The 27,390-nt window shown below is 34.8% G+C and overlaps 1 protein-coding gene across 1 annotated transcript in view; it reads left to right on the top strand.

Moving 5' to 3' along the window:
* The window catches only part of CNTN5 (contactin 5), a 573,072-nt gene that overhangs the window by 6,078 nt on the left and 539,604 nt on the right, over positions 1 to 27,390 (top strand). Inside the window, exons 3-4 of the mRNA XM_049889682.1 lie at positions 12,369 to 12,492; positions 12,622 to 12,797. Of these exons, the coding sequence (XP_049745639.1) occupies positions 12,369 to 12,492; positions 12,622 to 12,797 (300 nt within the window). The remainder of the gene's footprint in view (positions 1 to 12,368; positions 12,493 to 12,621; positions 12,798 to 27,390) is intronic.

Below are 27,390 nucleotides of genomic sequence, written 5' to 3'. Positions count from 1 at the left end.
TTCTGTTGCTTTCTGGCTTACTTACCTGATGGAAGTCAGCTATCATGTTGTGAGCTGCCAATGGAGAGGCCCTTGTAGCAAGAACTGAGACAGCCTCCAACAGCCCATGAGTAACTGAGGCCCTCAGTCCAACAACCCATGAGGAACAGAATAGAATTCTGCTAATAATCATGTAAGTGAGCTTGGAAGTGGTTCTTTACTCAACAGAACCTTGAGATGAGACTGCAGCTCTGCGTCGTAAAAGACACGGAGGTAGAGGACTCAGTTAAGCCACGACTGGTTTTACTGACCCACAGAAACTGTGAGATAATAAACATGTAAGCCTTGTTAATTTTGTTGGTATTCTCTTAATCATCCTTACCATAATTCTATATTTTTACAGAGGACTCTTCTCACATTATCGTAGTTTCAAAGTTTTCTACCTGAATTTCATTTATTTTAATTTTCTGTCTCATTTGTGATCATCTCAATAGGCTGGCTTTTTTCTCTAAGCAGGCAATCCTATTTAGGCAAGGCTTGCTTATTCCGGCACTGATTATGCATTGTTCTTTGTTTTTCTTTGTATTCTTCAGAAGACCTACTTTTTAGTTTAGTTGTTATACCAACAGATGCTATGGAAAACCTGGAGAAAAAAAAAGCAAATGCTGAAAGTAGAAGAGATAAAATTCCAATCTTCTATTTCACTTCTTAATAGTCTATATTAAATAAATTCTAATCTTCTCACATTTTCACTTGTTTATAGTTTTTATCAAATAAATTCCAATCTACTTACTGTTTCATTTGTTAATACTTTATATTAAATGTATTATACTTCCATTTGGAGTCTCTGTGTAGTGCAAACACGTAAACTTTGGACTACTAACCAAAAGGTCGGTAGTTCAAATCTATCCACTGGTACCTTGGAAGACAGGCCTCCGAAAGTATCCTTGAAAACCTTGTGGAGCACAGTTCTACTCTGACACACATTGGATCGCCATGAGTCAGAATTGACTCGGAGGCAACTGATCATACTTCATTTAATCACTTATTAAATTGTGGAGTATTTCAAACAAAAAGAAAGTAATTTGATAAAAGTATCTTGTTCCCTTTATATTGGTTTATTAAATTTTAATATTTTGCCAAATTTGCTTCTTTTTTAACAAAATATTACATATAAATTTGAAAGCTCCTACATATTTCTCTCAGACTCACTGGCTCCTGACATTGAAAAAATTCCTTTACCTACCAAATTTGTTGCCCCATATCCTCAGTATCTTTGGCTAAATTTAATAATCAACATGGTTTATTTCCAGATCTTACATAACATTATAGATTGAATTATGTCTCTCCCAAAATATGGGTTGTAAATTCTAACCCCTATACCTGTGGTTATAATCCCGTTACAGAATGGGTTTTCTTTATTACACTAATGAGGCAGTATTAGTGTAGCCTGTGTTTAAGTCAATCTGTTCTGAAATACAAAAAGAGCAAATTGAGCAAGCAACCAACCAAGCAATCAGAGTTGGGGGAAGATAAATGCCATACTACATGAGATCTCTAAGCAACCAAGAAAAAGAAGCTAAAGCAGACAAGGACCTTCCCCAAGAGCCAACAGAGAGGGAAAGAATTCTTCTAAAGCCAGTGTCCTGAATTCAGGCTTTTCTAGTCTCCTAAACAATGAGAAAGTAAATATCTGTTTGTTAAAGGCTCCAACTTGCAGTGTTTATGTTACAGCAGCACTAGATAATTAAGACACTTGGCAATTCCTGATATAAATATGGGCAAAGGTGTCATGGCTCAAAGCAACCTCTGTGTTGAGAATTTTTTGCTGTTTCCTCAAAATATTTTTGGCTAATAAATTGTTCTGGGGGAATCAAAACAGAAATTTAAATGGTCTTTTACGGAAATAGGAATTCCCTCTGGAGGGAGAAAATACTATTTCACTTGGAAAATACACTCCTGTGTAAATCAAATCACTCTGTTTCTACCAATTTAAGAGTAGAGACCATATTGTAATAAGAGCTTTACAATTTCAAGGCCATTCATTGAAACTTTATTATTTTTTTCTTTATACCCTTATTTTTTAGTGCTGTTGTTATTGTTTCATATTAGTGTGCTTTCCTCTCTAATTTAACTATAGGTCATTTTATCAAAGACCATCTCACATTCTCTCTTTTTTCCTTTTTCAGCACTTACAGCAGTGTAAGGCTTAATAAGAACTTAACAAACATTGTTAAATAAGGGGGCATTTACCTAGAAGACCACTTTCTGTTTCTTGAAACCTATGGTTAGGCTGAATTTATGCACCCTGGTAAAATATCTGCTTGATTTTTTTTTTAACTAACTGTGTCTTTTGGATCATAAGTGAAAAGTAAGAAGAAGTAATGTTCTTCTGTTGACGAAGTTGCCTAGTGGGTTGGCATTTCATTAGTGGTGGCATATGGATTGGTCTACATTCAATCATTTAAGGAAGCAACATAAGACCAAGAACCACTGGTACTAAAAGAAGAAGTTCAAGCTACACTGAAGGCATTGGCAGAAACAAGGCTCCAGGAACTGATGGAATACCAAATAAGAAACTTTAACAAATGGATGCAGCTCTCGAAGCGCTGACTTATGTATGTGAAGAAATTTAGAAGACAGCTAACTGGCCAGCTGATTGAAAGATAATATACATTTGTTTCCATTCTAAAGAAAGGTGATCAAACAGAATGCAAGAATTATCAAACAATATCCTTGATATCACATAGTAGCAAAATTTTGCTGAAGATAATTCCAAAACAGCTGCAGCCATGCATCAACAGGGAACTGTCAGAAGTTCAAGCCAGATTCAGAAGAGGATATGGATGCTGATGTCAGATGGATCTTGGCTAACAACAGAGAATGCCAGAAGAATATTTGCCTGTGTTTTAGTGAATATGTGAAGGCATTCTACTGTGCATATTATTACAGATTATGGATAAAATTATAAAGAATGGGGATCCAAAAATATTTAGTTGTGCTCAAGCGGAATCTGTACATGAGTCAAGAGGCAGACGTTCAAACACACAAGAGGATACTGCCTGTTTCAAATTGGAACAGCATGTGGCAGACTTGTATCCTGTTACCATAATCTGTATGCTAAACAAATAATCTGAGAAGCCAGACTATATGAAGAAGAATGCAGCATCAGGGTTGGAGGAAGACTCCTTAACAACTTGTGATGTGCAGATGACACAACCTTGCTTGCTGAAAGTGAAGAGGACTTGAAGCACTCACTGATGAAGATAAAAGACTACAGCCTTCAGTATGGATTTGACCTGCACGTAAAGAAAATGAAAATCTTCAGAAATGGACCAATAAGCAACATCATGATAAATGGAGAAAACAATGAAATGGTCAAAGATTTCATTCTACTTGTGCCCACACAGTCAAGAAATCAAATGACGTATTGCAGTAGGCAAGTATGTTGCAAAAGACCTTTTTAAAGTTTTCAAAAGCAAACACATCACTTTAATGACTAAGGTGTGCCTGACCCAAGCTATGGTCTTTTCAATTGCCTAATATGCCCTGGTGGTGCAGTGGTTAAGAGTTCGGCTGCTAACCAAAAGTTGGCAGTTCGAATCCACCAGTCGCTCCTTAGAAATTCTTTGGGGCAGTTCTGCCCTGTACTGTAAGAGTGTTATGAGTCAAAATTGACTCAACAGCAATGGGGTTAATACGCATGTGAAAGCTGGACAATGAAAAAATAAGACCGAAGAAGAGTTGTTGAATTTGAATTGTGGTGTTGGCAAAGAATATTGAATGTACTATAGATTGCCAGAAAATCAACAAATCAGTCTTAAAAACCCACCCATTGCCAGCAAGTTGATTCCAACTGACAGTGATCCTACAGGACAGAAAAGAACTGCTCCATATGGCTTCCAAGGAGAGCATGGTGGATTCGAACTGCTGACCTTTTGGTTAGCAGCCATAGCTTTTAGCCACTAGGCCACCAGGAAATCAGCCTTAGAAGAAATAAAACTGAAATGCTCCTTAGAAGTGACTATGGCAAAACTTCGTCTTGTTTATTTTAAACACATCATCAGGAAAGACCAGTCCCTAGAAAAGGACATCATGTTTGGTAAAAGGTCAGAGAAAATGAAGGAAACCCATAATGAGATGGCTTGACACAATAGCCACAACAATGGGGTTGAATATATCAAAGATTATGAAGATGGCACAGGACCAAGCACCACGTCTTTCTGTTATACATAAGGTCGCCATCAATATAACCAATTCAAGGGCAACTAGCAACACCATGAGGGAGTCATATGCTATGGCCATACTAGTAAGTAGTAGCATTCCTGAATCATCTGATCACTCTTTCATAGCCACTTCAGAAAATGATTTTTTGAAAAATCTACCAGCCTCTCCAAAAGGACAAATATTGTATAAGACCACTATTATAAGATCTTGAGAAATAGTATAAACTGAGAAAAACACATACTTTTATGGTTATGAGGGGGGGAGGGAGGGAGGGGGGAGAGAGTTATTTACTGATTAGTTAGTAGATAAGAAGTACTTTAGGTGAAGGGAAGGACAATACTCAATACACAGAAGGTCAGCTCAACTGGACTGGACCAAAAGCAAAGAAGTTTCCGGGATAAACTGAATGCTTCAAAGGTCAGCGGAGCAAGGGCAGGGGTTTGGGGACTATGGCTTAAGGGGACTTCTAAGTCAATTGGCAAAATAATTCTATTATGAAAACATTCTGCATCCCACTTTGAAATGTGGCATCTGGGGTCTTAAATGCTAACAAGCGGCCATCTAAGATGCATCAATTGGTCTCAACCCACCTGGATCAAAGGAGAATGAAGAACACCAAGATCACAGTACAACTATGAGCCCAAGAGACAGAAAGGGCCACATGAACCAGAGACTTACATCATCCTGAGACCAGAAGAACTAGATGGTGCCCAGCCACAACCGATGACTGCCCTGAAAGGGAGCACAACAGAGAACCCCTGAGGGAGCAGGAAATCAGTGGGATGCAGACCCCAAATTCTCATAAAAAGACCAGACTTAATGGTCTGACTGAGACTAGAGGAATCCTGGCGGTCATGGTCCCCAAACCTTCTGTTGGCCCAGGACAGGAACCATTCCCGAAGACAACTCATCAGACATGGAAGGGTCTGGACAGTGGGTAGGAGAGAAATGATGATGAAGAGTGAGCTACTTGTATCAGGTGGACACTTGAGACTATGTTGGCATCTCCTGTCTGGAGGGGAGATAGGAGGGTAGAGAGGGTTAGAAACTGGCAAAATTGTCACGAAAGGAAAGACTGGAGGGCTGACTCATTAGGGGGAGAGTAAGTGGGAGTATGGAGTAAGGTGCATATAAGCTTATATGTGACAGACTGACTTGTTTTGTAAACGTTCACTTAAAGCTCAATAAAAATTATTAAAAAAAATAAAAATCTACCAGCCTCTCGTTTCATTCATATCGTGTGTACAAAATTAATACCACTAGCCACGAAACATTCTTCACACTGCTGTTTAATAAATAATGGTCTTCAATTTTTAGGAACACTTGAAAGTTTTATAATGACAGTTTACACTTTAGTTTTCACAAAGAAAGTTAATTTCAGTGTTCAAATGCAAGTTATAATTAAAGGAAGTTTTAATATTTTCTTTAGAAATTTGTCCTTTGTTCTCACATTGTGGGAAAAGTTTTTGCACATTGTAACTGTAAAAGTCATCATAAAATTCAGTGTCTAATTAAATATTTCAGTCTCTGGAAATTATCACACACAATATATTAATGATCATTAAAAGGGCATTTTTTTGTAATTGTATTACACACAATAGGTTGGTATTTTCCCTAGATTATATTACCAATATGCCTAAGTCACATTTTATGAATAAGCTATACAAGGCCATAAATGAGAGCTAACCAGTAGGTGGAGAGGGTTGGAATCTGTCACTGAACTAATTCTTGAGAAAAATGGGCATAAAAACAGTTATTCAGGAATGGATTTCAGGCAAGTTTAAAATCTAAGAAGACCTGATAATTTGTAGTAATGATCTAGAAAAACAAAAGAAAACAGAATAATCCAACACCATGAACTAAGAGTCTCAGATAAGAGTCTCAGATTTGGTGATACTTAAAATGTCTTGGCAGAAAGGAAGTACTGGACCTTCTAGAAGGGTTAACAAAATAGAATTTAGAAATAGAATAGGTTGAAAGGATATTTTCAAAACTTGGTATATATGGAAGGATTAAAGCTCAAGGATATAATAAAAAAAAATCAGTTATAAAAATGGGAGCAGTATAACTGGCCAAACTAGATAGAAGGTTAACTGGTTGAATATCTCCTGCCACAAGCTCTAGACCTTAAAATATACTTTAGTTATATAGTAACCAAAAGGCCTGAACTGGGAAGGAAGACTCGAAGAAGGGCTCTATAATCTAATGAAATGCACATTGCTTCCTAATGAAATTACAGCTTCTTTTTAATAGTTTGAAAATGATTTTCCTTTTAAATGTAACATTAAAAAAAAAAAAAAAGTCAGGATAAATTCTTAATGCTATAATTCACATTTATTTCTCATTCACATGACTTTCTTCTTGGTTGTTCAATGAATGCCTTACACGTAGAGAGTTTGGGAGTCATTCTGAAATACAAGTAAAACAAAAAGAAAGAATGAAAAACAAATATGAAATGTTACTTTCACTGAAAAAAGGAAAAAGTGTTATACTTGACCAAAATGTGGAGACACCTATCCAACAAATTCCTTTGTCCTTAGACTTCAGGCCAGAGATAAATATCCTGAAAAGTAAGTATTGCAGTCTGAAAAGAAATGCTTATTCAATTATTCTTTAACAAGTGTTAATAAACAAAAATCTGCTGTTGGAAGAAGGCCATGATGAAGCGGAGATAATTAATCTAAATAAGAAACAGAAAACTGTGGTGAGGAGACCATTAATAAGTGTCTAATTTCTTAATAATAAGACTATGAATATGAAACTAGAAACTATGTGAACTATGATTAACAAACACAACTCAGAAAATTTGGAGGTAGACTGGGAAAAAGTGTGAGGAAATGGGTTGATTTCATCTTCCTTTGTAAGAGAGAATGAATAGATTCTTTCTGAATTGGAACAGTTCTCTTCTGAAAAAAGGACCCCTTGAGGGATGAATCTGGCGGTATACATATGATGGCCACTAACATTGTGGGCTCCGCCAACTACAGACATCTGGCAGTTTGTTAATAAGAAGAACTGATAATACAACCACTAAAATATACTGCACCTATGAGAAATTATGGAGCCCTGGTGGCACAGTGGTTAAGAGCTCGGGTGCTAACAAAAAGGTTGGCAGTTCAAATCCATTAGCCTCTTCTTGGAAACCCTGTGGTACATTCTACTCTGTCCTATAGGGTCGCTGTGAGTCAGAATCAACTCTATGGCAATGGGTTTGATATTTTTGGTTTTATGAGAAATTAGTATTATGTGTGATGGTACCTGCCTGATGCACAAATGTCTCTATGATTTCTTGAATAGATGCCGATTTCTTTGATATGAAGGTCTTTTCTATGCTTTAATTTTATATAGATTTTGAAGCCTGTCTTCACATGTTACAGGTTCCTTCACATTAAAAAGTACAGCATATAAGAACGTTATGCATCATCATCATCAATAGATGGTACTCACTACCTCCGATGAACCAATCAAATAATCTGCTTAATAGATTCAAAGTACCTGTGATACTTTGTTGGTACGAGTCAGAATGGACTGGACAGCACACAACAGCACCTTTAAAAACTAATCTCTTCAGAGACAAAATCATCAGTAATTGCCCATTGCTGGAGTCTGGGAAGTCATACATAGACACTTGCTCTTTTATGACTTACAATGAATGTTGCTTGTAAGAGGGGAAAAAAAGAGTGAGAGACATAAAGAGAAAGAGATTGCCTATCTAACTGGCATTTGAAATAACTTTCCTTATTTTTTACATTTTTCTTTGTTGTCATTTGGGTTTAGGGAGCCCTGGTGGTACAGTGGTTAAGTGCTTGGCTGCTAACTAATTGAAAGATCTTTGCTCTGTGGGAGAAAGATGCAGCATTCTGCTTCCATAAAGATTTACAGCCTTGGAAATCCTATGGGGAAGTTCTACTCTGTTCTATAAGGTCACTATGAGTCGGAATTGACTCCATAACAATTGGTTCCACTTTTTTTCTTTTTTAAAGCTGCCTTAGAAAGCGACCAAAACCAAAAGCCAAACCCATTGCCGTCAAGTTAATTCTTACTCATAGTAACCCTGCAGGACAGGGTAGAACTGCCTGGGAGGGTTTTCAAGGAGCAGTTGGTGGATGCAAACTGCCGACCTTTTGGTTAGGATCTGGGCTCTTAACCACTGCACTACCAGGGCTCCTTGGAAAGTGATAGTGGACAACAATGTGATATCTTACACAATATGGGCAGTCATAATAGAGTTCATATTGTTCACTAGTCCATAATTTAACAATCTTTACCATTCTAATTTTCACGAGCCTTGCAGTTCCCCCCGCCCCCCTCTTTCTTCTGCTTTCACTATTTTCAGAATACAAGATTTGGAGCCAGAGAACCTAGGCTTAAATCAACTATTTACAATGCAAATGATTTTGGAGAAGTCTCAAAATTTTCATCTCTGAATGTAAAATAATTATAACACTGAGTTCAGAGAATTAAATAATAATAGATCATGAAAGTACTTTATAAATGTTAAAATGTAGATATAATAATAAGAAGAAGCAGTACCATATTTTTCACAAACAACACACCCACACAAGTAACACGCCCATGCATATAATGCGTGGAAATGATGAAATTAGGTAAAACAGCTCTGGCATAGCATGCCCACACATATGCCATGCTTTGGCCTCGTTCACCTGTCCTCCCATATTTCAGGTATATCAGATCATTTTGTTCATTTTCTTTCTTTTCATTTTCTTTAGTCTCCTGCCTATACATATAAAAATAGTCCAACAATATTACTTTTGAACATAGTTGTATAATGAAGGTATAAGCCATGGTCAAAAGTCATGGATTGAGTTTGGTAGTCTCCAGGTAATTGGAAAATAAACAATTGAAAATGTTTGTTTCTATTAATTTGAGTTGATAATTATAGCACATTAGCTCAACAGTTGACTGTGAAAACCTTATCAGGTTTTGTTAGATCTGCTTATTTCGTAGTTTAATTACGTCTTCTTAATGTCAATTGAAGTCAGCAACATAAAAAAAATTTGGCTTAACATGCTTATGAAAATAACACATGAGGGCGTTGCACGGTTGCTAAAAATAAAAATATATTTGCTAAAAAATACAGTTGTAGTGGTGGCAATTAGGTTCAAGTTTCAATAGCCCTGGATTTGTATCCCAGATCTGGCATTTAACTAATATATAAATTAATTGTTCTCAGCCTCAGTTTCATCATCTACAAAACGGGGAAATAAACCTAGCCACATGGTTGTTGTGAGAGTTAAGTGAGACACTGCATGTAAATTGTTCAGCATAATGCTTGGCATACTGTGATTACACTGCAAGAAAGCATCAGTTATTATTATTATTATTAGCTCTAATACTGAGTAGCTACGATACACTGGGTATTTACAGATGTTAATGTCAATCAATTTTGATAAAAATACTGTACAGAAAACATTATTATCCACAGTTAATAAATACAGCAGCAGGGGCTCAGAGAAGTAATTGGTCCAGGGTGAAAAAATGATTGCACTAGAATTTGAATCCAAGTGTGACTGATTCTAAAGCTCAAGAGTTTTCTATTACAAAAAGTATAAAACTACGTATTAAGTGTAAATTTTATGGATCCTATGAATTTACAATATTAATTAAATAATCACATTTTCAATGTGTAAAAAAAAATTTTTTTTTTTTTTTAAAAGATCAGAAGGTATTATTTTTCACTGTTTGCCTGGGTTGTTTAATTCTAACTGGGCATTTGACGGAGTTAGATATGCTTTTCCAAACTGTTATAAATTCATCATGATTCAACAACAGATACATTTTTGACAACAATTTCCTCTAGTTATTTATTATTAGACCATTAGTTTTCCTTTTCTCTGTTGAATAAGAAATCTTAGTTGCAGCAGCAATATAATTTGATACAGAGATACACTGTTTAATTAGTAAAAAAAACTTCAGCTAGGTTGTTTAGAATTTTAGGAAAATACTTGTTAGAGGTACTTGACATCCAAAATAAGTACCTGCTCATTGTAAGTGCTCAGTTTTTATTGGATATATGTTTAGAATATCATGAGCACTTTTTTTTTTGCCCCAAAAAAGAGAAACAGAATGCGTTTCAATACAAATCACTTGAATCTATTCTTCTAAGGTGTATATCTTTTCCAGTAATATTTTTTAAAGTTCTCATTTCCAGAAACATTCATTCTTGCCTTTCTTGAATTTTTTTTGTGGTTATCCACTGAGGATGAAATTGTGTAGACATTAGGAGTTTGTCTTTCCCTCAGTCTTCCTTCATCTACCTAAGGCAGTGGTTTTCAATGAATTTTCTCCCCAGGGTAAAGTTAGCAATGTCTGTTTTGATTATTAGGGAAGGGCTCCTATTGGCATCTCGTGGGTAGGGGCCAACAATGCTTCTAAACATCTTACAATTCACCAGTCATCCCCCTACAACAAAGAATTCTCTGATTCAAAATGTTAATGGTGTCGAGGTTAGGAAACCCTGATCAAAGGCCATCATGTAATGAAATTCACGATTAATAAAAATAAAGCAGAACATTTTGCTTTTTCCCTAGTTCACAATTCAGGCTGCTAGAGAGCCTAATGGCACATGTTTGTACCCTGGTGGCTCAACAGTTAAGCACTGGGCTGCTAACTGAAAGGTTGATGGTTCGAACCCACCCAGCGGATCCATAAGACAAAACTCTAGCGATTTGCTTTCATAATAAATCAGGAAAAAAAACTGAAACCCATTGCCATCGAGTTGATTTAGACTCATAGCAACCCTATAGGACAGAGTAGAACTGCTCCGTAGGCTTTCCATGGAGCTGCTGGTGGATTCAAACTGCCGACTTTTTGGTTAGCAACTGAGCTCTTAACCACTATGCCACCAGGGCTCTGCTTCCATAATGGTTACAGCTGAAAAAACCCTATGGGATAGTTTCATTCTGTCACATGAGATTGCTATGAGTTTCAATGGACTAGATGGCACCTTATTTGTACTCCCACCAATATATTTATTTACCATTTCTTCAGGAATAGTATCCCAAAACACTTCAAATCCAAGTCAACATTTGAGATCCATTCCTACTGCCAGTTTTTCATGAAATTTTCATTAATTTCAAATTACCTTCATCAAAGGATCTGAGTGTTAAGTAATTAAATTAGACCAAATCTGCTAACTGCACATAGTAGGCACTCAATCAGTTTAAGTGTGCCTCCTCTTTCCTATTCAGGCTTTTTCTCTTCTGATCTCCTATTGACTGTATTTACTTACTGATGAACACTTAATTTTATATTGTTGTGACATTGTATTTTGAGGACATGTCTTATCTCTTCCATGAGAATATAAGCACCTTAAAGCAAGGGTTACTTTTTATACTTATTTGCATTATCTTATTATTTTATTTATGGCATACTCCAGCATCATTAGCACCAAGTAACAACACTTGATTGAATGAGTGAAGGAAGGAAGATATGAAGGAATGTATAAGGACCAATATTTTGATATCTATAGTTCCCAAGTAGTGATAGTATTAATTCATGACTTTTTCTTTATTATATATTATTTTTAAAATTGTAAGAGATTTAAATACTTAGAGGTTTCTAAAAAACATAATATTTGTGTTTAACAGAATTTTTCTTAGCTCTGCTTTACAGGATAAAAACAAAGGAATTTTATATATATATATATATATATGTACCCTGGTGGCACAGTGGTTAAGAGCTATGGCTGCTAACCAAAAGGTCGGCAGTTTGAATCCACCAGGCACTCCTTGGAAACTCTATAGGTCAGTTCTACTCTGTCCTATAGAGTCGCTATGAGTCAGAATCGACTCAATGGCAGTGGAATTATATATATATATATATATTTATATATATATATACATGGAGAGAGAGAGTTGTAGTTTTTTTTTTAATATACAGCATCGATGTTTTAGACACTCATTTTTTCCTTACAGCTATCATACCTTTCAAAGTTTTTTTTTTTTTTTTAATCACAAAAAAAAATCAGTTTAGGTCTCCGCAATTTACTAAAGAAATATAATTTGCTAGCTGTAAGTTTATTTTGGTACTTCATTAATTACAAGGAAAGAGCAAGAATTTTTAATATAAATAATGGAAAAAGAAACAAAATGTCTTGATATTTTGAGGAATTTTAAAGCGTGTCCTTTCTGTCCTTACAGAAAGCATGGACTATGGGCCAGTGTTTGTGCAAGAACCAGATGATGTCATTTTTCCAACCGATTCTGATGAAAAGAAAGTAGCATTTAATTGTGAAGTGCGCAGCAACCCTGTTCCCAGTTACAGGTAGAAATTCATTATCAATAATTTTTCCTAAGCCTTCAAAAATTCCCTTGAATAATATCCCGACACTCCCAGGGAGTATTATAATGCTCAAGTAATTTTTGTATATTTCTCTTTTGATTGTTTCCTAAGGTGGTTTCGAAATGGAACAGAAATAGACTTAGAAAGTGATTATCGCTATAGTTTGATAGACGGCACCTTCATCATAAGCAATCCAATTGAAGCAAAGGATTCTGGTCATTATCAGTGTTTAGCAGCTAACACTTTTGGAAGTATTCTGAGTAGAGAAGCCATACTTCAGTTTGCCTGTGAGTAAAGTATATGCTTTTTCCATATATATATAAAATGTTACATATATATGTACATAGTTACTATACATAATTTTAAACTTTATTTAGGCAAAAAGTTAAGGCCTCAAATTTAAAAGCAGTGGTAAAATCTTGGTAAGGATTACAACTATGCAAACAATGATCTTCTCCTGGGGTATTTTGAAATTCTTTGAAATGTTTACTATCTTCTAAACAAACCTGATGTACTAGTCTGGGAAGTTAAAAATTCTATTCATGAAAGCACATAAAGTTTTAGATTTTAAATATGTTTATAAATCTATTTTAAAAAAGGGAGAGATTTTCTAATTCTCCTTGTCTTTTTAAAAATATCTGTTTTCATTCTTCAGCTGTTTACTGCAGACATTATTTGCTATAGAAACCTGAGGACATAAGGTATCATACAATAAAATTTTGGTGTTAGTCTGGTAATCAAAGGAAAAAAAAAATCTTCAAATTATTTCACTTATGATGAGGGCTGACACCAAATTTAGGATAGACTACTATGTGAAAAAAATAATCTTTAGCATTATTTCTTACTAAATAGTCCCACTTAAATTTAAATTCTTAAGGATTATAATCTCTAAAAAATGGATAGGAAGCCCAAGAATCTTTGTGTTGATACTTCATATGTAACTATATTGGGTATATAATTTATTATAAAGTGATTTTTAACTTAAAACTATACCCTGAAGATTGTAATAATTGATTTTTCACTATCTAATCTTCCTCACACATGCATTCTATTTAACTCAGAATTCAGACACTTTATTATAGAAGAAGAAAAGGAAAGAATAAAGTAATTATAATGGATATAGTCTGCAGAACACTGAGCTACTTCCTGGTAATGCCTAAATATTATTTTAAAGTTTTTTAACATCTAGAAAATATTTTTTTAAAGATTTGGCTAAGGAAATCATAAATGCACATTTATATACCTCAAATATGCCATCACAAAAGCTAAATTAAGTTTTATTTCAGAAAATATTGTATGGTGTAACACAAACTCTAATACATTTCAGTACACACATTAACAAAGTGATTTGATAAAACAAAGTAAATAACACTTTTAATCACCTCTTTGTTCAATACAGCAGTCTTTTTCAAGACAGATACAACAAATATTAGTGACATACACCTTACACTTTGGTCAATATTATCTGACTCAAGCCCACAAATTTGTGATTGTTTTTCCCCCATATAAACAAACAAACAAAAAAAAAACAGTGACAGTAAATTACACCAAGTGTTTTTCTGCACATATCAGAGCAGATTTCTATGTATCGGAAGATCCCAGCTATCTTTAGGTCTGTAATTGCTGCAAGACTCCTGAAAATATGAATCACAGCCATCAAAAGCTGTCCCCCACTCAGATGAAGCACACTGGCACCAACATTTGCAGTTCAATAACCAGGCATGGAGCATGCAGCATAATCTATCCAACTCAAACTCCCCAAAATGTGGTTTAGAGTGATGTTTGCTTTCTTTTTTAGCTTAAACATTGTGGGTAAATATACATATGCATTCATTGGTAATATGACTCTGCCCCTTCCCATGCCTACCCCATGAGACTCAATATTCTATTCTGGAGGCCACAGTTCAGTCTGAAATTGATCAGACATGCAATCAAAATGCCCTGGTGATTACTGGTGATTGGAATGTAAAAGTTGGAAACAAAGAAGAAGGATCAGTGTTTGGAAAATATAGCCTTGGTGATAAAAACGATGCCAGAGATCGTGCAATAGAATTTTGCAAAACCAATGACTTCTTCATTACAAATACCTTTTCTCAAAAGCATAGTGACTATACACATGGACCTAGACAGATGGAATACACAGGACTCAAACTGACTACATCTGTGCAAAGAGATGATGAAGAAGCTCAGTATAATCAGTCAGAACAAGGCCCTGGGGCCAACTGTGGAACAGACCAACAGTTGCCCATATCCAAGTTCAAGCTGAAGCTGAAGGAAATTAGAGCAAGTCCACAAAAGCTAAAATATGACCTTGAGTATATCCCACCTGAATTTAGAGACCATCTGAAGAATAGATTTGACACATTGCACACAAATGACTGACGAGTTGTGGAATGACATCATATATGAAGAAAGCAAGAAGTCATTAAAAAAGACAGAAAAGACCAAAATAGATATCAGAAGAGACTCTGAAACTTGCTGTTGAACATAGAGTAGCTGAAGTGAAAGGAAGAGATGATGACGTAAAAGAGAGCTGAACAGAAGATTTCAAAAGGTGGCTCGAGAACACAAAGTATTATGGTGAGATATACAAAGACCTGGAGATAGAAAACCAAAAGGGAAGAACACACTGAGCATTTCTCAAGTTGAAAGAACTGAAGAAAAAATTCAAACCTTGAGTTGCAGTAGTGAAGGATTCTATGGGGAAAATACTAAATGACGCAGGAAGCATCAAAAGAAGATGGAAGGAATACACAGAGTCATTATACCGAAAAGAATTAGTCAACGTTCAACCATTTCAAGAGGTACCATGTGATCAGGAACTGATGGTACTGAAGGAAGAAGTCCAAGCTGCACTGAAGGCATTGGTGAAAAACAAGTCTCCATGAATTGAAGGAATATCAATTGAGTCGTTTTAACAAACGGATGCAGCACTGGAACCCAAGCCATGGTATTTTCAGTCACATCATATACATGTGAAAGCTGGACAACGAATAAGGAAGACTGAAGAAAACTGATGCCTTTGAATTATGGTCTTGGCAAAGAATATTGAATATACCATGGCCTGCTAAAAGAACAAAAAAAAATCTGTCTTGGAAGAAGTACAGCCAGAATGCTCCTTAGAAGAAGGAATGGAGAGATAGTGTCTCACATATTTCACATATGTTATCAGGAGGGATCAGTCCCTGGAGAAGGACATCATGCCTGGTAAAGTAGAGGATCAGCAAAAAAAAGGAAGACCTTCAACAAAATGAATCGACATAGTGGCTGCAACGATGGGCTCAAGCATAACAATGATTGTGAGGATCCCACAGGATGGAGCAGTATTTTGTTCTGTTGTACACAGGGTCGCTATGAATTGGGACCGACTCAAGGCACCTAACAACAAAGGTATTCATCTTTTAAATGTCTTAAAATTAGGTAAAATTTTCAAATTATCAAAATGATTATAAAAGCTTTTTTTTTTTTTTAACTAAGAATTTACTCAAATCTCTAAATGCAAAAATTGTATGTTTTTGGGGAAGAAACACAAAATATATAAAGTACAGAAAGATATCTTTCCCCCTCCAAATCCCATTCCCCAAAAGTAATTATATTAAAATTCTGGGCTATTCTTTCAGGCTTTATCCTATATAACCCAAGTACATATCCACATATGTTATACCTTAATTTTATCTGATAGAAAAAAGTATCTGATAAAATTATTCTATTTTATCATATACAATAACTTTATCAGATACTTTTTTCTACACCTTGCTAGTATTATTTTAATCTAAAGTCAAATAGGAGGGCCATACCACCCAATCCAAAGTCAGTTTCTGAATTATCAACCAACTGGATTTTGGTTCCTCACTGTTTAATACACCTGTATAACAGATTAACCAAAAAAAAAAAAAAAAAAAAAAGCAGACTAGGCCCCTTTTATTAAAACAAAAACAATAACCAGTTGCTATCACTGACTCCGGAGCCTTGGTGACACAATGGTTAAGAACTATGGTGAGCTACAGCTGCTAACCAAAAGGTCGGCAGTTGGAATCCTATGGGGCAGTTCTACTCTGTCCTATAGGGTAGCTATGAGTCGGAAGCGACTCCATGGCAATGAGCTTTTTGTGTGTGTGTTTTATTTGTATCACTCACTCCAACTCATGATGACCCCATGTGTATCAGAGTAGAACTGTGCTCTATACTGTTTTCAGAGGCTGATTTTTTAGAAGTAGATGGTCAAGACTTTCTTCTGAAGTACCTCTGGGTGGGCTTGAACTTTCAACCTTTTGGTTAACAGCTTAGCCTGTTAACCATTTGCACCACTCAGGGACTTTGGGTGTCTTTTATAATTGAACTTTATTTTTGTTTTATAATTGACACTTTTAAAATCTATACCTTTTACATACGCTTCTGCCGTTTGGAATATGATATCTTTGCTTGAAATGATGTGATTATAAGACTCCTAGGCTAGCGTTATATAGATAACCATCAGATAGGTACCTATACAGCAAAACTACTAATCTGTTATTTTATAAATAGGTAGGTATCTAAATGAACAATAAAGTTACACATATACTAACACATTTTATTAAGTTTAATAAGATTTAAATATATCTTATAGTCATCTTTCTTTTGCATGAAATTTATACATATACATACACACATACGGTATTAAATTTTCTGGGTTTGAGTATCATTAGTCCCACGGATTTTTACAGATTCACCTTATTCGTATACATATATAAACTGTCATAATTTGACTATTGGTACTTCCTTAATTCTAGATTTGTGTCTTTCTTATTAAACCAGAAATAGATTTTAAAATATTCTAGCTGTCCACTAACAACATCTTGATCCCCCTTACCCAGCTACTTTGATTCGGCTACTTTGCATTGACCATGATGTTATGAAGCTTAAAATCTACATGCTAGAGGTACTTATTAGTGTGTGCCGAATTAGTTCTAAACCAAAAAAACCAAACTCATTGCTGTTGAGTCAATTTCAACTCAGAGTGACCCTATAGGACAGAGTAGAACTGCCCCATAGGGTTTCCAAGGATTTTAACTGCTGATCTTTTGGTTAGCAGCTGCAGCTCTTAAGCACTATGCTACCAGGGTTTCCAAATTAGTTTTAGTGGTGGTTAATATGACATTATTGCTAAACCAATTTAGTGAAGGATATAAAAAAAAAAAACACCTATTTTTAGGTCTCAAGTTCACATGAATACCTTATATTTACTAAGTGCGTGTTTCTATGCCAGGCAATGCTCTAAGTGCTTTAGATGGATTAACTTTTTCACCCTAATAACTATGGTATGAGTTGCTATGTAAATCCATTTTATAAACGATACCTCTAATTTAACTCTCGTAGTACTCAATCTTCCCCTATTCTAACATAAAAGTGTGTTGTATTCCATTTATGACATACTCAATTTGATTTTGAACTCTTCTCCCAAACTTTAATTACATTGTAATCTTTCAAGTAATCCTCATATGCTTCATCAACCACCCTTCAAAAATTTATTAACATTTATGAAATATAAAAAAAATAAATACTAGAAACAACAATTAGTAATATAATCATGGTGTTCTGCATATCTTCTCATTGCTCAAGTTTAGTGAATAAACCATTTACATAATGTGTCTTACTGCAGTTTAAGAGTTTAAGAGACACTTCATAGATCTGAAAGTTTGGGGTTTATAGTAATTTTGGAGTGTAATTATTTTTCTTATCATATTTTCTCTTTTAATACCATATGTTTTACACAAATGATGTACACGTCCTACTTTTTTTGCCAGCATTTAAAGATATTAGCGTAGTGTGCTTACAAAAATACCTGGGGGATGGGGGAGGTCATGATTGGCAAAAAAAAAAAATAGAACATTCATGTTATTTACGTAAAAATACAGTAAACACTTCCCTCATATTTTCTTTCTTTGTTTATTAGATTATCTAAAGTTAGGGTCTAGAACTAAATTTTCTAAACGAATTTGAGACAGGACAAAGATGACTGTGGCCAGTATCAAAAGCTGATGATATCATCATAGCTTCTGGCTTTAGAAGAGGAAGGTAACAAGGACATGAGTCTTAGCACTTTTTGCCTGGATATGTAGCGATAATAAAATACATATCTGGAGTTGGAGCAATTAAGCAAATGTAAAGCAAATTAAATTTCTTTTTTTAAACTTTTGTTTCTATTCACTCGTCATGCAGTATATGAACAAATGCAAAGTAGCAAATATATTTGTTTAATAATTTTTTTCTTTGATTAATATAATCTCTACTTCATTGCAAGCTGATTGATTTGACCTGCTATGTAACATTATGTACAGTAAGCATAAATATACCAAAAAGAACCAAACTCATTGCTGTTGAGTCTATTCCAACTCATAGCGACCCTATAGGACAGAGTACAACTGCCCCATAGGATTTCAGAAGCAGACTGCCACATCTTTCTCCTGCTGAGCAGTTTGAACTGCTGATCTTTTGTTTAGCAGCTGAGCACTTAACTGCTACATCATCAGGGCTCCCTAAACATAAATATGAAAATAAATAAATATAGTTCAAATAAAAATACATTTCATAATAAGAAGTCAAAATAGTGTAGGCCATAATATCTCAGTTATTATGGTTGAGACATAAATATTCCTCTAGGACTCCTTGTGGTTAAAGCAAAAAGAAAAATGCAAAGATTAAAAGAACCCTAATTTCCTCAAGGGAAGAAAATCTTTTCTTGACATTTAATCCTCATAGAAATTTCTCAAATGTGTTTTTATATAGGGAGCTCAACAACATCCTTACATAAAAAAAAAAAAAAAAAAATTTTTGTGGTAAGTTTAAATTAGGCTGACAAGAAACCATACCAATTCTTTAAATATAACTAGAACTTAATCATGAAGCTATTCATTCATTTATAAAGCTTTTTAAAAAATTTTTGATCTGAGCAGCTAATGGATTTGAGCAGCTGCCACACACTCGCTCATTTCCCCCTTTAACTTACCCCTCACATGTCTAAATGTTGACCCATGAGGATCTTTCATTTTAAGTTCTCCCTAAATAAATATTTATAACCATGGTTCAGTTTAGTTAATGTTAACACTGTGACTTTAGTATTAATAAATCTATACCTCACAAGGGCATAGTAAAAATTAATGAGGCAGAGAAGTGATGTTTGTGAATGTTTTTTTACCTTCGAAAAGGAAGATATAAATGAAGACAAAGCTGTAGTGTTATTGCTAGTGATGATTGTTACTGGTTATCAATAAGATTATTTTAGACAAAGCATAATTGGTTCTTGTAGGTTATGTTCATCACGAGGACAATTTTCTCACCTAATATAGTGATTTCTCTTCAGTAACAAAAGAGAATACACCGTGTAGAACTTTGTCACTCTATTAGCTTATTACCAAGCTGATGAGAATCTGGATTTGGTAATGTGACACTGCATATTTCTCACACATCCTTCAGAAATCCAAAGCTTAGAGCAATCTCTCCATAGTTTGGATTTGTAGAAATAATTCATGCCAGCAAGTCAAACATAAAATGAATCAAGAATAAAATCTCCTCATGCTGTCCCTTGCTTCAAAGATATCTTTACATGCCAACCCTGGTAAATTGATAGTTCATATCTAAATTTGAACATATTGCTTTTCAGGGCATTTAGATGATTTAAATCCAGAATATTCCATTAGTTTTCCTTGAAGCAGTTGATTAAAATAACCTCCTTAACTCTTTGAGAGGTTATATGATTTTTGTAGACTTTGCATTTAAATCCTTTAATTTAACCTTTCATTTTCATATAAACTCAAAAATTACTTCTCTGATTTTTTCATAACTTTTTCTCCTAAAGTGAAATCGACCTTAGACTTTAAAACTACACTCTACTAGTGTTTAACATCTAATGAAATTATTTGAATAATCGCTAACTCCACGGTATAGCCAAAGCTTTATTTCACCAGTCAATGAGAATTTCTTTATAATAACTTTATTAAATCATTTGGATATTAATCTGAAAGAAATAGTCACACTGACATGGTTGATATTATTAGTTGTAAAATTATCAGATTTTATTTCAAAACAATTAGTTCTTGTTTGTAACTTATCTTCCATATACAGAACCACTCTGCTTTTCTTAAATAAAATCACTACTCAGAACTATAGCTTGAATCTTCCTGAAAAAAGGATAGTTATAATAAACATAATACATTTAGATAACTATGAGTGTATGACCCTTTGGCCAACTATAATATGGATTATTAGGTTTAGATCATAGAAAATATAGGAAAAATTAAAATCCATAATGAAATGCTTTAAAGAGAAGTAATTAACAGTGAATCAAAGTTGAAACCTGTAATATTTTGTCATCAAAGCCTTCATTCTATTACATGAATTCTAAATGTGCAAATATCGTATTTATCAAAGCTCATCCAAACATACATTTTATTTATGGAAATCATATATGACAAATGACTCCCGGCAAAATGGTTACACTTGCCTGGCTTAACACAGGGCACTTATTTTTTGCTATTTTTTTTTTAACTATAATAGATACACACCAGCACATACAGCATTTAAACAATTTCTACATGTATACTTTAGTGACATTGATTACATTCTTCAAATTGCGTGCCCATTTTCACTCTCTTTTTCCAAACTATCCCACCACCATTAAGATACCAATACTGCAATCCAAGGGGGAAGCAAAAAAAACATTTTTCTCCGTCCTTCCAGCCCCTGGTAACCATAATTACTATTGATTTCTAAATATTTGGCACAGGATATTCTTGATCTCAATGATCCTCTTCTTGTTTTTAGAAATGCAGAAAGTCAGTTCTTTCCTCAAGTTGTGTGAAGCAATGGGGAGAGGCCAGGATCAGGGAGTATATAAATCCTCTGACCCTTACTGCTCAAGCACATTTACCTAATTCATTGCCCTTTAATCCTCAACAGTGTCTTTGGAGACCTTTCCCTGGCACAAGAAATTTGTAGGCATAGATATACAATAAATGTTTTAAATCTCACTGCCACTGCCAGGTCAATACGATAAAAGAGCAGTTCCAACTCAGGAAAACTCATAATCCTAGTGAATATAAAAATACTAATGTAAGAGAAAAAAAGAACAAAGAAATGTTTATGGAATGAGTACTTTCTAGGAGCATTTTGTCTCATGAACCCTTTCTATGAGGGGCAAGTCAGAGCAGATTTAGTATTACCCAGCTGAGGTTTCTCATAACAGATTCTCATGAGTATACTCATGTATCTGGAAAAAAAGGAGCTTTTTATAATAGGCTTCCTAAATTTATTGCAAAGCAAGGCTCGGTTCAAACAGTAAATGATGCTGTATGAGTCTGTGCAGGAAGCTGAGATTAAAATACATCTTTCACAGCTTTGAATAGAATGGCATCATACTTTGGACATAAAATCTGGTCTGTAAGAACTTAGATACAATTGTATCTCTCTTTTTTTAAAAAAATGCTTCCTTTTTTCCCCCCTTTTATCCACTTTTTTATATATTACCAATTATTTACTGTAGCCTATTACCTGTGTCTTATTGACTATGCAAAGGCATCCGACTGTGTGGATCATAACAAATTATGGATAACGTTGCAAAGAATGGGAATTCCAGAACACATAATTGTGCTCATGAGGCCAAGAGGCAGTCATTCAAACAAAACAAGGGGATACGGCATGGTTTAAAATCCAAAAGGTGTTTGTCAGGGGTATATCCTTTCACCACACTTATTCAATGTTTATGTTGAGCAAATAATCCAATAATTTGGACTATATGATGAAGAACATGGCATCAGGATTGGAGGAAGACTCATTAACAACTTTCAGTATGCAGATGACACAACCTTTCTTGCTGAAAGCGAAGAGGACTTCAACCACTAAGTGATGAAGATCAAAGACCACAGCCTTCAGTAAGGATTACATCTCAACATAAGGAAAACAAAAAGCCTCACAACTGGATCAATAAGCAACATCATGGTAGAGAAAAGATTGAAGTTGTCAAGGATTCCATTTTACTTGGATCTACAATCAACACCCATAGAAGCAGCAGTCAAGACGTCAAACAATGTAATGGATTCGGCAAGTCTCTTGGAGAAGACCTCTTTAAAGTTTTAAAAAGCAAAGATGTTACCTTGAGGACTAAGGTGCGCCTAACCTAAGCCATGGTATTCAATCACCATTGTATTTTCAATGCATAATTTTCAATATGCATGCCAAGGCTGGACAATGAATAAGGAAGACTGAAGAAGAAATGATGCTTTTGAATTATGATGTTGGCAAAGAATGTTGAATATACCATAGACTGATAGAAGAACGAACAAGTCTGTCTTGGAAGGAGTACATCCAGAGTGCTCCTTGGAATCGAGGATGGTGAGACTTTGTCTCACGTGCTTAGGTTGTATTAGCAGGAGGGAACAGACCCTGGAGAAGGACAATATGCTTGGTAAAGTAGAAGGTGAGCAAAAAAGAGGAAGACCATCAATGAGATGGACTGACACAGTGGCTGCAACAATGGGCTCAAACATAACAACAATTGTGAGGATGGCACAGGACAGGGCAGTGTTTCATTCTGTTGTACATGGAGTCATTATGTATAACTCAACAGCACCTTGCAACAATATTGTAGCCTAAAAGGTATATTTATCATATTTACAGTATAAGCTTAGACTTACCTTTAGGCCTGGATAACTTCTCTATCTCGAGGTTTTGCTCTATTCATTCTGTGGAACTTTAGGGGCAAGTATGGGACAAGGTAGCTGCTTAGGTGGAGCTCCTGTGTAGCACAGAAAGTTAAACATTCAACTACTAGCTGAAAGGTTGGCAGTTTGAACCCATCCAGAGGTACCCGGGAAGACAAGCCTAGTGATCGATTTCTGAAAAGTCATAGCCTTGAAAATCCGATGAACACACATAGGGTTGTCATGTGTTGGAGTCGTCCTCACAGCAGCTAATGACAACAAAGCTGCATGGGCATCCATTAAGTCTGTGCGGTGGATGGGGTGGATTTAGCAGAAACTCCTATTCTTCACCTTGTTGGGTTTTCTACTACCCAAGGAATACAGATCTGAACAGCATGTTTGCCTTCTTAAAACATTTACAAGTCTCAGAGTTCATTACAGAATAAAAGGAAAACACCAATGAATGGCCTCAAAGGCCATTGTTTGGACTTTGCCTGCTTTTCCAGGTTTCTCTACAATATTCAGGATAGACTGAACTTTATACAGTACTCGAAGCATTTCATTCTTGTTTATGATACCATATCTTTATGTGGGATATTTTCTTCATGTGGAACATGATTCAACAATCCACCTTCCTCTCTTTCACACAAACATATTCTCTCTCTTTCTCTCCCTTTCCCTCCTTATATAATTTTTCTTGTTATAGTGCATTGCACACATTTATGGAAGCCACCTCTGGCTGCTGAAAACCATTTGGTCTTAAACACACCACTGGTCTTAGTTACAGTGTCAAGTCATTGAGGACAGAATTCATGTCTCATTTATTTTTGTTTTTTTAAATTTTTCAAATGTTAACATGCAGGCCCAGCATCAACACTCAGTGAATGCTTGCAGAATGAGTGAGTGAATGAATGAAACACCCTCCAGCACCATAGTGGCCACTATCCTCAGAAGACTCCCCTTCTGAGACCTATAAGTACAATGCTTCCTTAGGAGGTGTGACATAGCCTGTTCTAACATTTGCAACAGAGAACCAAAATAAATAAGATGATGTATGGAGAAAAATGTTATAAAGACCCACATAGTTACTGAGATTATCACTAAATTTAAAATGTATACCAATAATGTGTACCAATAATGATATTAGTGAGTATAATTAATATCAATATAGGTATTAATATCCATTTTATATTTAGTAATAATATATTTACATGTTCTTTTATGTACTATTAGTAATACCTGCCAAATTATAATAGATATCTGAGACAAACTAAGGTATCCCAGAGAAATCTGTAAAACTTACCTTTCTTTAAAGCGATTTTAGATGCATCCCTGACTGCAAACAGAAGAAAGCTCTCTGATTTTCCTTTATAATCATAATTCTAGAAGTCTAGTAACATCTCTCCATTGATCATGGTAGCAATGAAAGTTTCGTATCCATTTCACAGCTTTGGGTTACACGCTTAGAATTGGTATAGTGACAGGATTTGTCAGACTAAGCAACAAACCTTGCTCTTAAGTTCTCTGGGAACGTACGTGCAAATGTCATTCTGCTTCAGTTGTCAACACTTAAGTACCCAGTACCACTGCCATAGCTCATGTCAAATGTTCAAAAACAGTACTTCGCTCTTTCTGTCAGCTTTTCCAAAAACTTATTTTTCAGGCCATTGTAAAAGGGGGAGGGTGCTTACTTCTCAACTCTTAATAAATAGATGAATTTAGAGAATTGTCTTCCCTAAGAACCTCACAGGAAATTAGTGTTTTAAAATGATCACATCTGTCACTACAGAATAACTGAAAAGATGCCTAAAATTGTCAGTAAAGAGCATCAAATGAGGTCATTAATTTCAATTCTGTATTCGTAAGCACAAGTAAATCATCCACCAAAGAAATCACAACTGTAACAGGCTTATTTAAATTGTAATTCATGGAATTTCATACACAGTCATTAAATTCACAAAATAACAAATAGCATAATTGCTGAGATGGAACTAGCATGTTTATTAAACAGAATTTCTGAGTCCCTGTGCACCATTATCCATGCAGGTCTAGAAAACCTAACTTACTATTTTTATTTAATCCCATTGTGTAGCTCTCAGAACTGGGAAAGCTGTCAATGTTTTATTAGCCTTGATTAAAAAAAAAAAAAAACTTGAAAACTCGAATGTCTTTTCCTTTTTTTTTTCCTTTAGAGAATATTCTGTAGCAGTGTTTTTTATGATCTAATTTAATGATGTTTTATATTGTAGAGATTTTTCCAGAAGTTATTTCTTATGATATTCTCTAAATATTTTTGTCTCAGTTGAGTTACTCCCTTGTAGAGATGAGAAAAACAAGGCAATCTTTGTTCATAATATAAACACTAGAGTGAAAATAATTGCTTTTTTCAAATTTTACATAGAAAATCAATTTTTGTTAATTATATGTATATAGTATTTATATTTAATGATATAAACATCAATAGTATTTAATGATAATTGCTTTTTCAATGACGTCTTTTCCTAGGTAAGCTTTTTGCACATATTCTCATGTTGAATTGCAGACAAAAAACCCACATCAGACATTATTCCCACTTAAAAATATTTGGAAATTTTGTCTGAGGGAGATAACTCACTTGCCCAAGGTGACACAGGCAGTAGGAAATGAAACTGGAATTCAAGTCTTGCTCTAGTTGATTCTAGATCCAATCTCTTAATAAAATAAGAGGGACAATATATCCCTAATGTTTATAGAATTTTTGCATGGATATCTAATTAAGTCATTTGAGCAATCCTGAGGTTATGCTGAGTAGTTTCCCAATCCCTAATTTTGGTATTAAAAAATCCAATATGATAAACTTCATCTATTCTACCTATAGTCACACAGGTCCAATTCAGACTTGACCAAAATCTATGTAATATATCTTATGTACTTTTGCATATTTCAGTCATCCTAGCTTTTAATCTTAACTTCAGTGTACCCACAGAAGACTGCCCTTTGCCTTTTTTTATCCCAGGTGATTACCTATTCACATGGATTATGCCAATAAAACCCTATATGGAGTAAATGGATGTTTTCATTTTAATGTAATGTTTTTCCTGATAAATCCAATGATGCATAATTGTAGACTTCCATCTAAGTTTTTATTAATTTGGGGGTGAAATTCAAAAGAGCCTTAAATTTAAGGGAGGTAAAATAAGGAAAATTCATGCAATTCCACTCTCAATGTCGCTGTCTCAGTAATATAGTCTTATTGATCTGGATTTACCTTCCTAACTAAGCACAATCCACTCCTTTGCAATGATACTCATCCTACAAGAAGACTTAGCCATAGAAATTAGGAATATCCAGATACCCTACTTTAGTTTAAATTATTTTCTAACTTAGCACCTCAAGTTCATAATTAACTGTTACTCTTGAGAACACAAACTAAAATAAGTTGAACAGCTAGAACTATTAAGAAGTATTTTTGTACTTTCAAAAGTAATGTTTAGGAAGGAAATAACTATAGTCTAAATTTTATTATATGACTTTTGATATTTTGAAGTACTAATAAATATAAAATTTGCAATACTGATCTAATTACATGTAGTGTATTTTTTACAAAATAAAGTAGGTGCCACTTAAATTGGATAAGGTTAAATGCATATTTAAAAACATAAAAATTAGCTGTCAACATAATCTTGCTTAAATTTATAACACTGATACCTCTGCATCATTTTGAACATGAGGTTTTCTTTGATGTCGTCAAACACGTTTTAGTGTAACAGTTAGATAAAAGCAAATAAAATATTTTAATAATACATTTTCACATGGTCTTTTTGAACTAAAAATATGTGTTCTTGCCAAGGGTCCACTGAAACTCTTCTGCCACAAAATGACATTCTTCATCTTTGCTGATTAGAAATGTTATTTTGTTTTCCCCTGGCCTCTGCCATGGAGACAAATTATCATCACCCTAGGAAACAATCAAACAGAATTGCTTTTTTTTTTCATCCATAGATTTAACAGGCTTTTGTAGGCCTATCTCATTTACAAGGATGCATGAGTGAAAAATACCCTTTTCAACAGCATAAACAGCGACTATACATTTGGACTTCACCAGATGGAATCCACAGGAATCAAATTAACTATGACTGTGGAAAGAGACCATGTAGAAGCTCAGTTATCATCAGCCAGAACAAGACCAAGAGCCGACTGCGGAACAGACGATCAATTCCTCATATGC

The sequence above is a fragment of the Elephas maximus genome, chromosome 7 (assembly GCF_024166365.1).
Source record: "Elephas maximus indicus isolate mEleMax1 chromosome 7, mEleMax1 primary haplotype, whole genome shotgun sequence".
NCBI lineage: Eukaryota > Metazoa > Chordata > Mammalia > Proboscidea > Elephantidae > Elephas > Elephas maximus.
Note: the sequence above shows the minus strand (reverse complement) of the source record. Positions and strands in the feature narration are given on the sequence as shown.